This window comes from Ursus maritimus, unplaced genomic scaffold, assembly GCF_017311325.1.
Source record: "Ursus maritimus isolate PB19 unplaced genomic scaffold, ASM1731132v1 scaffold_2, whole genome shotgun sequence".
NCBI lineage: Eukaryota > Metazoa > Chordata > Mammalia > Carnivora > Ursidae > Ursus > Ursus maritimus.
Genome location: NW_024424452.1, coordinates 17,072,006 through 17,083,402, shown reverse-complemented (window position 1 = coordinate 17,083,402; position 11,397 = coordinate 17,072,006). Strand labels below are relative to the sequence as shown.

The 11,397-nt window shown below is 59.3% G+C and overlaps 1 protein-coding gene across 1 annotated transcript in view; it reads right to left on the bottom strand.

The window, feature by feature from the left end:
* Positions 1–6,757: 6,757 nt before the first annotated feature.
* The window catches only part of LOC103657917 (major vault protein), a 22,420-nt gene continuing 17,780 nt past the window's right edge, over positions 6,758–11,397 (bottom strand). Inside the window, exons 10-15 of the mRNA XM_040635101.1 lie at positions 11,051–11,248; positions 9,714–10,100; positions 8,899–9,015; positions 8,625–8,751; positions 7,720–7,908; positions 6,758–7,021 (exon numbers count right to left, since the gene is read on the bottom strand). Of these exons, the coding sequence (XP_040491035.1) occupies positions 6,803–7,021; positions 7,720–7,908; positions 8,625–8,751; positions 8,899–9,015; positions 9,714–10,100; positions 11,051–11,248 (1,237 nt within the window). The 3' untranslated portion in view covers positions 6,758–6,802. The remainder of the gene's footprint in view (positions 7,022–7,719; positions 7,909–8,624; positions 8,752–8,898; positions 9,016–9,713; positions 10,101–11,050; positions 11,249–11,397) is intronic.

Sequence of the window (11,397 nt, the reverse complement as noted above, 5' to 3'; positions counted from 1 at the left end):
TCTATCCTGACTCTGAAAATCTCCAGAATAGGGGGCGTGGGGGGGGGAGGGCTTCACTCTCCAGGACTTGGTTTCCTTTGGGATACTCCTGGACCAGGGCCTGGTTGAGGGGAGCTGGGGGGAAAGGAAGATAGATCCATCTGGATGCTTTTCTCCTAGTTGTTTCCTGACCAGCTCTGCCCTGTCATTCCACCGTGACCTCAGAGAGAGGTCCCTGCACCCCAAGCTCATACCCTGTCTTTGCCACCTGCTTTCTTTTCTTTATGACATTGTCACTGGCTGTCTCCATTTTTTTGTATACCTCACATTTTCCACCCCCACCAGACTGTAAACTCCCTGAGGGCCCAGACTTCTCTTGTTCCTTCTCTATCCCCACAATGAAGATGAGCCTTAACGGGGCATATCATAGCCGCTTAATAAAATTCACGAACAGATCAGTTGGTTTCTCAGAGTGCGATCCTTAGATCACCTGTGGATTATTATTATTTTTTTAAGATTTTATTTATTTGTCAGCACAAGCAGGGAGAGCAGCAGGCAGAGGGAGAAGCAGGCTCCCCTCGGAGCAGGGAGCCCAATGCAAGACTCGGTCCCGGAACCCTGGGATCATGCCCCGAGCCAAAGGCAGACGCTTCACCGACTGAGCCACCCAGGCGCCCCGCCTGTGGATTATTTCTTAAAAATTCAGCTGCTTGGACCCTGTGCCAGACCTTTAGAGTTGGCATCTCTAGGGATGGGCCCGGAAGTCTGCTATTTTAGTAAACAACAGGTGATTAATTCTTCCCCATAGTGTTGAGAATCACCGTTCCCTCTCAGGCAGTTTTGAGGCACCCACTGTGTCCTAGACATTGTTCTGGGCTTCTGTCCCTAACAGCTATACCCCTGCCATCTGAGCTTTCTCTGCTGTCTGGCACCAGCTTGCTTTTCAGGACTATATTCGGCCTCCCATATGCCAGATCCTGTGCTGGGGGCTCTTTGCAGATGTTACTCCCTTCGGCCTTGTAATAGCTTGGCTGACAGGCCGTTGTGTCCCAGAGCTGAAATTCAGCAGCGGGGTATTGGGCCTCAAGGCCTGTGCTAGGCCCAGGGCATTCGGTCAGTCCTTTTGGAGGTCACAGGCCAGCCATGGGGGAGGTGATGATGCAGTTCCCGGCCATGCTTGTGGGGGGATGGGAGAAGAAAGCGCCGGAGCGCTTAGGTGTTGCTGAAGGGGTGGGTATCTGGAAAGCTGCTAGGGGGCCCCGGGGCGGGAAGGGTTACTGTGCAAGAGAGGCTTGTTCTCAGCTGGGAAAATGGGGAGGCCAGAGAGCACACCCAGCAGTTGCGGGGAAATGGAAACAGATGGAAACAGATCGATGTGCCGGGGACACTGAGTGCTAGGAGCTGGGAGGCTGGCGAGCGGGTGAGAGCTGGGCCCGAAGCCAGCCAGGGCTGCCCGAGGAGTCCAGGAGGGCATTTGGACTTTATGGAACCACTGAAGGGATCTTTCAAAATAATCAGTAAAGTATGAACTCGTATGCATTACAAAAAGGTGACACAGTCGGCCACCTTAAGCTCTCCCTTCGCCCTAGGGGTGACCACTGCTACTCATTGCTCACGTGTCCGAACAAACTCTTCACGTCTACCCACACGTATTTCCAGATTCTCAAACTCACTCTGTGTATGTGAGAGCTCTGCTCTCACGAGCTACTGTGGTTCCAAGTGCTTTCCGTGTGCATTCATTCCCCCCTTTCGCCCCCAGCCAGGCTAGCCTGAGTACTCACGAATACAGCAAGCCCTTACTGTGCCCATTTTCCAGAGAGGACATCGAGGCCCTCGGAGGAGTCCAGCTCGGCCAGCTGGGCCCCAGAGCCCGCACCCTTAACATTTACCATCCACGGCAGCCGTCTGCCCACTGATGGCTCAGAATTCCATCATGGATTCGTCTAACCAGGTCCTGCCCCCGTGAACAATGCTGGTAAGCGGCCCGGGCCCTCCTTTGAAGACATCTGTGGGATACACATGGGAAGTTTGCAGCCGGGCGGTGGCTGGGGCAGAGGCTCGAGGAAGCTATGAGTCAGAGCAGCGCTGCCCCTCCAGTTCTTCACGTGGCCCCCTGCCTGGCCTGCTCCCAGTCGAGGTGGGAGACCGCCCGCTGCCCTTCACCCTTTGTGAACCCTGCTCTCGCCTGCAGCCAGATGGGTCCTCTGAGCCCTCGCTCAAGCCCCACAGGCCTGCCTCCTTGGCTCTTCGGCCCTCACCATTTCTGGTGACCCCAGGAGTCTCTAAGTTACATAAACCCCGCAAAGCCATGATCTAAACAAGGGGGAGACGTGGGCAGGAGAGTGTGTCTTGCACTCAAGTGGAAAACACTCCTGCGGCCTGACGCCCCACATGGTAGGGCCTGGAGATTGGCCTCTGCCTTTGGTCCAATGTCCAGTGGCTCCACTGAGCTCAGGAGTGAGCAGAGGGACCTGGAGGAGGACAGTGGGGAGAGCCTAGGCTGAATTCGATCTAAGGAACATAGCAGAGTCATACATGGTCTGCGCCTTCGTGCGTTTGCAAAATTCCTATGTTAAAACCTAATGCCCGACGTGACAGCGTTTGGAGACGGGGCCTTTAGGTCATAAGCCTTCACGAATGGGATTAGTGCCTTCTCGAAAGAGGCTCCAGAGGGCTCTCTCGCCCCTTCCACCAGGTGGGGACAAAAGCCAAAGGGGCCGGCTCTGACCAGGCAAGAGGGTTGCCACCAGAACTTGGCCATGCTCGTGCCTCCGTGTTGGGAGTCGGAACTGTGAGAAACACATGACTGTTGTTTATAAGCCCTCCAGGCTGTGGGGTCTTGCTATCGCAGCCCGAGTGGACTAAGACATAGGTGCAGCAGGAACTTTCTGGATCTCATCTATATGCTTTCAGACTAACCGAATAACCACCATGCAAGACATTCCATTTGCTCGGTCACTCGGCGGGTCCTCGGGTGAACCTAACTGAAGGAACAAACCTCAGGGCATACAGCGGTTCCGCCATGACCAAAGTTTACTTCTAACTCATGCTAAGTCCTAATCAAGAGCTCCTGAGGCAGAGATTCAGGAACTCGGGCTCTTCACATCTTAGGGTTCCACCATTTTCCACACAGAACCCCCCGGAGCGCCTCGCTCGCTCGCAAGGGGCAGGCACAGGAGGTGGGCCTGGAGGACTGCCCGAGGTTGGTGTCTCTGAGGCGGGGAACTGACATGTCCTCCTTCCGTCCCCTTCCATTGGCCTCAGCTCGCGGCCCCTTGCCCCAGCAAGGGAGGCTGGGAAAGAGAGATTAGGTGCAGGCCAAGGAGGAAGAGGAACTAGGCTGGGTAAACAGCATGGTACGTCTTGAGTGTGATTTCACTGGTTTCCTTTTGCAAGGGGTTTTGAAGGCAATTATCTGATCTGGAACTCAGCAGAAGAAAAGCCAATTGCTCGAGTGCTGGAGAAACACGGGCTGTGTTGAACTTCATCAGAGATCACACTGTTCTGTATTTCACGGGCAATTTAAGGGACCTTCAAGGGTGAAGTTAGTACCGAGGGACCGGCTTAGAATCCGGCTCGGGCGTAAGCCGGAGCCCCACGCCATGGCCAGCAAAGCCTGCTTGCCGATCATGGAGGTGTATCTGTCTCCCTCACCCTAGTCAGTCCCATGCCTGTCGTCACGCGTACAATTTATTGTTTTATTTTTTTAAAGACTATTTGACAGGAGAGAGAGAGAACACAAGCAGGGGGAGCAGCAGAGGGAGAGGGAGAAGCAGGCTTCCCGCCGAGCAGGGAGCCCGATGTGGGCTGGATCCCAGGACCTTGGGTCATGACCTGAGCCGAAGACAGACACTTCACGGACGGAGCCCCCCAGGCGCCCCACATGCGTACGATTTAAAGAACAGCTTCCCAGGGGCACCTGGGCGGCCCATGGGTGAAGCATCTGCCTTTGGCTCAGGTGGCGATTTCAGGGTCCTGGGATGGAGCCCCGCCTAGCAGGGAGCCTGCTTCTCCCTTTCCCTCTGCCCTTCCCTCCTACCCTCTGCTCGAGCTTTCTCTCATATAAATAAAATCTTAAAATAAAGATCAGCTTCCCTTATTGCTTTACTAGATTCCACAACCTCGTGGGGGTACACACGGCGGTCAGGGACGGGCTGGATGATGCTATGGTTAACATCCCCCTCCCCGGATTCCAGTTCCCTCTGAGGACACACATTTCTCGCTCCTGCTGCGGGTCTATTGTGGGTCTGCTTCCTGCCATTGTCTCTCTGGGACCCATGCTGACAGAGGAGCCTCTATTTGGAACATTGCCCGTCACCATGGAAAAGGGAAAAGAGAGGACAATGATGTCCCTGCCCCTTGCAGTTGACTGGCTAGAACAAGGGATGTGGCCACACCTGGTGGCCATTAGAGATCCATGTGGAGACATCAGGTCATCAGCTGGAAAGGAGTCCAGAGCACAGGGGTGAGGTCAGGGATGGGGAACTGAAGCCCGTGGGATAGAGACGCTCTAAGGCCACGGGGCTGGCCAAGACGGTCAGTGAGAAAGAACAGGGTTCAGGGTGACCCGTGATTTAGAGCAGAGGAAGTGGAGGTGGCCAGGGAAACAGGGGCAGGGCCCCGGAGCTGGGGAGGAGGTGGCGTAGGACAGGTCATGGGGGCCCAGTGTGCCGAGTGACGGGAGAGGCTGCCCGAGGAGAACCGAGCCGCGGGGTCTAGCACCAGGGACGCCCCTGGTGACGCCGATAAGAGCAGTTTCCAGGAAGGGAAGGGGTGGAGACAGCAGCTAATTGGAGTGGCTTGAGAAGATAACGAGAGGTGAGGAATGGAAACTAAGAAATGTGGCTGCAAAGGAGAGAGAGAGGAGTGGCTGCCGGAGGAAAGGCAGGGCTAAGGGAGGGCCCGGCGTTGGTTCTGTGGGGCGGAGAACAGAGGCCGCTCACCTGCCCGGGGACAGGGGGCCCAGAGAGGGAGAAGCTGACGGTGCGGGCCAGAAAGGTGACCCGTGGAGGAGTGGGCTCGGGGGGCTGGAGCTCGCCAGGGTCTGGAGCCCACGGGAGGCGCGGGGCCCAGGGGACGCGTCCCCAGTGGGAACAGGAGGCAGGACAGAGTCCAGGTGCTGGTAGCTTTGCTAGATCTGCTGCTGGGAAGCGGGGAGGCCTCCTGCCCAGTGTGCTTCTATTTTCTCTCCAAGGTGAGAGCAAGCGGGTGGGGACGTGGGTGGCTGGGAGGAGGGGTGTGAGCGGTTGTTCCGAAGGAGAGCTCACACACAACGGAGAAGCGGAGTCAGAGGCCCCAGGTCTCCCCTGAGATTTGTTGCCTTGAGCTTAAAATGAGATCAGTCGGCGTGTGGGATTCACCTCCCCCAGCAACACGCGGCTGGTCAGAGGCGGGCAGAGAGGGCGGTAGTTGGTTTAAGAAGGGATGGGGCCGAGGACCCCTTGGGAAGAGGAGAGGTGGAGTTAAGGAGGGAGGTTTCTGGTGAGTGAATGACCGGGAGCACCGGGCAAGACTGAATGAAAGGGTGGGTGTCAGTGTTGAGAGGGTGGCTGGGGTCACGGTCCCTGAAGCCTCGAGTTGGAGGAACGGTTTGGGAAAGGTGAGGTGGCAGGAGCCCAGGTTTCAGAGGTGTTACGGTTAGTCGACAGGACAGGGTCACAGGACAGCCCCGGGAGCTGGCTGCTGAGGGCAAGGCACATTCCCACCAAGGACAGAATTGCCTGCCATCACCTGTCCCCAGAGGCCCTTGGCCAGGAGCATCTGGTACCTGGCACACGTTCATCACCTCCCTCAAGGGAAGACAGTCGGAAGCAGGGCTGGCGGGGCTGACGCCCTTGCCTGTTCCGTCAACTGGGAGCCGGTCCCACCAAGCGCCGGGGCTCCCCAGCCAGCCCCTGGCCTCAAGCGCAGACTTGAGCAGAACCGCTGGCCGCACGAATGCCACTCAACTCAGAATGAGGCCAGGCTCGTGGGGTCAGGCCTGAGCGCGGGAAGAGGAGTAAGACCCCAACACAAACCAGCAACCCTGTTCAGGAGGGAACGGCCCCGAACGCTTGCACAGGCGGAAGACCTCAGAGGAGTTGCCTTCTCCAGCCACCCAGAAAGGAAACCCCAGCTTCCGCCTCCTCTCTCCCCCTGCGATTTTTTACTTAGCCCAGACCTGGTTCCTACAGCTCTCCCTGCACCAGGGGCTGGGGCACCATGCCGCCACCTCTTGAGGAGGATTTGATCCTGCCCGGATTTTTCCCCAAGAAAGGGCTCTGCTCTGGTTGTGGGAGGAGGGTGGAGAGAGGGAACGCCTCCGTCTGCTCCGGAAGAGCCCATACCAGAAGCCCAGGGACCACTCCAGTGGTCGGGGGCGCAGTGTGACCAGCAGGTGGCGCCAGAGGGAGCCTCCCAAGTGTGGGGCGCGGGATGCAGGGGTGCAAGGTCCGGCCCCAGACTGTGTGATTCCAACACTGGCCGGGCTGGCGTGGGAGCACTTAGCAGTGGGATGTCCCCCAGGGCTGGAGCTACCCCAGAGCGGCCGGCTAGGCAGGCGCGATTCTCTCCCCTGCGGTGTCCTGTCCCCCACCTGGAGTCCAGGAGAGCTGACCGTCAAAAGACAGTCTGGCCGTTAAGACTGTGGGGTCACATTCCTACCCGTGTGACTTCAGGGCAGTCCTCTCCTTGCCTCTGTTTCCTCTCCACCTGACAGAGAAGGACAGTTTCTAGCAGGTACCTGGAGATTTCAGGGGTATCCATTTAGCTCCCCCGTGACGCAGACTGGAGGCCCAGGTTGTTTCAATGCCCAGAAGTTTTTATTCATCAGTGCAGCACGGAGCTAAGGCACGACGTGGTTGCCTCCAGCAGCCTGAGGGGCGGGAGTGGAGGGGAGAAGCAAGCCCTCCCGGGGGCCGGGCATGCCAGCCGCCTTCTGGGCCGGGTGCTGGGCCTCAGAGCCAACCCCCAGCAGACCTAAGGCTGTGTTGAAGAGGTTGATGGGAGTAGAGCCGTCGGTGATGAGGGTGGACTTCAGGCCCAGGCTCTGGAGCAGTTTTACCTGGACGAGCAAGAGGGAAGCGAGAAGGTAGAGTCAGGCCCTCGTCCCTTTCTCTCGTCTCCTCGGCCACCATCCACATGGCCCTGCCACTGCAGCTGCGACCCAAGCCATCCCCACTCGAGTAATCAGGGGTAACAAGGGAGGAGCAAAGGGGAGCCTGGAGGTTTCACCGGGACTCAAGAGGCCTGGCTGCTCCTGTCTTGCCTCCCGCCGCTCACCATTCCAGCCTCGGTTGCGGCCATCGGTCCTTTCTGTTCTTGAACACACTGAGTTTTGTTCTCTGTGTGTCTGCCCTTGGACCCTCTCCCAGGAAGCTCCTGTCAACTCTTCATTGACCTTAAGTATCCCCCACTCAGAGCGACTCTCCCTAAGCCACCCAGCATCACCCGCTCCATTTCCCTCAAAGCACTGGCCACAGACTGGGGCCCCAGGGGCTGCAGCTCCCTGCCAAAGCTAGCACAGTGCCCGATAGAGGACACCGGACACGGGATAGGGGACAGTCCCATCTCCCCATCCCCTTGCCCCTCTACCCCTAACATCTTTCCAGATACGTCTGCCGCCCCCAGCGCTGCCTTCTTGGTTTCAAGTACGGTCCTGAGAGAGAGAAAGAGAGACAGACAGACAGACAGACAGACACACACATACACACACACACACACACACACACACACACACTCCCCTGCTCCATCCCCACTCACCTGCATCTCTGGCCCGGCCACGGCAAGGTCCCTGATGGTGCTGGGGCCCAGAGCCTCCGTCATCTGCTTGAACTTCTTCACCTCCACCTCAGCCAGTTGCTGGGCCTTGCTCACCTCCAGCTCCAGCTGGGCCCGGGCGTAGACCAGTTCTAGCTCTCGCACTTTCTGCACCCGCTGGAGCTCGGCCTCCTGCAAGGGGGAAACGTAGCATTCTTTCCCTTGTGGGGCCCCTGGGAACTGTCCAGGAAGTCCCCCTCACCAGCAGGCCCGAGGGAACGAGGGAACGGAGGCCCAAGGTAGGGAACTGCAAACTGCTCGTCCGTTAGCTGTGGACCGGGGCTGGGCTACCTTTGAAGTCAGTGACCTGTGGGAGGCCTTAATCTAAGCCTTGGTTTCCTCATCGGTCACATGGAGCTAATACTTACCCCTTAGTGGGATTTCAAGCATGAAATAAGGCCACGTAAGACAACGTAACAGTTGGCACGAAGCTGGCCAACGTTCGCACGTACTTTACACACAAGGTGGGGGGCGTTCCACCTGCCCCCCGCCTGGGGGGTAGACAATGATTAAGTGAACAGATACAGGGCAAAGGACTTTATAAACCACGAAGTACTTCAATCAGGCGTCTGACTCTGGATTTTGGCTCAGGTCACCGTCTCGGGGTTGTGAGATCAAGCCCCACGTGGGGCTCTGAGCGGGCACGGAGCCTGCTTAAGATTCTCTCCCCGCCTCTGCCCCTCCCCTGATCCCCACTCCCACTCTCTCTAAAGAAATAGATAAATAATTAATTTGTTAGGGGTTTACATTTCAGATCCCTGGCATCCTACTTATCCTCAGGGACTGCAGTGACGGGGCCTCTTCCAGACCCCAGGCCCCGGCCTCGCACAGGCATCGCCCCCACGCACCGTCTCAATGGCCAAGGCCTCCGCTTTCAGCTTGGCCTGCAGCACGGAGCCTTCTCCCTCGATGCGTAGGGCCTCCGCGCGGGACTCGGCCTCCGCTTTGGCAGTCCCCGTGCTCTCCACCGCCGTGCTGGAGGGGCAGGGGAGTCAGGGGACAACCCAGGACAAAGCCCGGCCCGGCCCCGACTTATGCCGTAGCAGGTGTCACACGCGCCCCCCTCCTCCACCCGTTGCTCTTCCGAGACCCGACCCTCTTTTCCTCTGGTTCCCAGCCCACCTCAGAGCCTCCAGCTCCAAGAGTTCCCTGCGAGCTTTTTCAGCTTCAGACTGGTCCAGGATCTTCTGCCTCTCCAGCCGGCCGCGGGCTTCCTGCTCTAGTCTCTGAGCCTCGTGCCTGCACGGGAGAGGGGACTGGGAAGACGCTGGCGCGGGGCCCGGTCTCCAACAGGAGCTCCACGGGCAGGGCCGGCCATCTACTGGGCGCCCGCGGGCAGCACTCAACGGGCAAACGGAAGAAGGGTGTGCACGGCGAGCCTGGCACGATTCAAGGTGCAGGGGCCCGTGGCCGTGACCAAGGCCCTGCTGTCACACAGCTGACCTTCCCGTCAGGAGAGACAAATGAATGCAGTTCATTTCCAAGTGACAAGTTCCCCGAAAAGGGGTGAAGTGACAGCAAGGCTGAGCAGAGAGGGCGGGGTTCGGGTGCGGCAGGAAGAAAGGGGCTCTCCGAGGAGCTTCGGGCTGACGCCGGAGAAGGAGCCTGCCCAAAGCACTCTAGGGGAAGAGCATTTGGAGCAAAGGGAACAGCCCGTGCAGAAGGCCCTGTGGCGGGAACCCAGCTGCACCAACGAGGAGCAGAATGGAGCTGGAGGGACGCGAGCACAGAAGGCCACAGAAGTTTGGGTTCACAAGCAAGGCGGGGTGCCACAGGGGCAGGGTGGGCCATGCTATCTGCTAAGGGTGACAGCAGGCCGACTGTGGGGGGATGCCATGTCACCCAGGTCCCGGCTGTGGGCTGAGGGAGGGACCGTGGAGATGTCTGGCCCACAGTGGGCATTGCGGGCCGGGGGCTCCCCCCCAGGCCTCACTTACTTGGCAGCCGCTTCCTGGGAGTTGGTGGTGATCTCGATGGCCAGCTGGACACTGCGCTGTAGCGCGTCCCGGGTCCTCTGGTCCACGGGCTCCACCGACTGCACGTCCACGCTGCTGACCACCAGTCCGTTTTGGGGGAAGATGGCCTGGTCCCGAGGCTGGGGCAGGACCCTGCTGTCGGGCCCCTTGGTTTCCAGGGTCTCAAAGCCGAAGACGGCCGTGCGAATGATGCGGGCGGAGTTCTTGTGGAAGTCATCGAAGGTGACGGAGGCCACGGCCCCCCGCACCCGGGACGCGATGGCCTTGCAGGCGTCACCCACGAAGTCAGGCACCGAGAAGAGCTTGGCTGTCTCTTTAGGGTCCTTCCGGTCACTCACCTCGAAGTGCCTGTGAGCAAAGAGGCCCAGAACCGGGAAACCATTTTCCTCCAGGACACAGCAACTCTCTGGTCTCTGAAGAGGACTCGGACGCCCACCCCCCGTGACCGGCTGGGGTCTCTCCCAACAGAGAGTGAGAATCAGTACCCACCACGCACCCAGGTGAGGTCCTGTTTAATTCTCTCAGCCCCCCCCCAGGAGGTGGCAATGGGCGTTATCCCCTCTCACAGACGAGGAAAGAGGCCCGGGGAGGTGAAGGGACAGGCCCGAAGTCACAGGGTAAGCGGCAAGCCGGAAAGCTGGGCTCAGGCAGTGTGGCTCCGTGGTCTGTGCTCTTAGCTGTCCTGCCCCCAAGATGTCCGCGGGCCTCTGCCTGTCATGGTCCTGGTCACCCGGCCAAGAAGTGGCTGAGGGGGAGCCTAGCTTCTGGATGGGACTCTTTCCCCCACCCCACCCCCCAGCTCTAGACGCTGCCATTCCAGCTGTAACTACGTGCCGGGCACTGTTCCCACCCTCACTGTACCCTTTCAATAGCCCTGGGAGGTGCGCGGTTGCTGTTCTAGTTTTACAGACTGGGAAACTGAGGAAAGCACCAAGTCACTTGCCCAGGTCCACGGCTAGCGAACGGCAGGGCTGGGACCCCGGCAGCGAGCCCCGGAGCACATGCTGGGACACCTGCCCACACGTGCCACTCCGACTGGGCGTGTCCAAGGGACATTGGTAGAACCTGGCCGTGGCGTGGATGGCTGCACACGGGCTGAGTTTAGCTGGGGCGCTCCTCCAACCACATCCACCAAACCCTGCTCCCAGGAGGGGAGTCTGCACCTTCCCATCCCCCCCACCTTGGGCATCAGACTGGGTTTCCCTCTTGGCCATGGCAGAGTCAGGCATCCTGCCCCCACCACGAGCCCCGCACGGTGGGAGGCAGCGTTCGTCCTCGGGTCCCTCCCCAGCCCTCACCAGTTGTAGGCAAGCTGCAGCTGCAGCCTGGCATGGTCTGCGGTCTCGATGGTGATGACATCTGTGAAGAAGTCAGGCCCGAGCAGCAGGCAGAGCGCACGGCGAGCGTGGGGACGCTTAGGCCTCCCGGCCGAAAGGGACAACACAGTGAACTGCTCTTCAGGACCTAGTGACACCAGCTCAGGCCCAAAGACCACACTGCAGAGGGAGCAGGGAGTCAGACACATGGAGAGCCCCTCACCCGGTCACCTGTCCCACCTCACCCCCCACTGGCCCCCCCACCTTGCCCCCACACACAGCGGGCCCCCCCAGTCACCTGTCCCACCTCACCCCCCCAACCACCACCC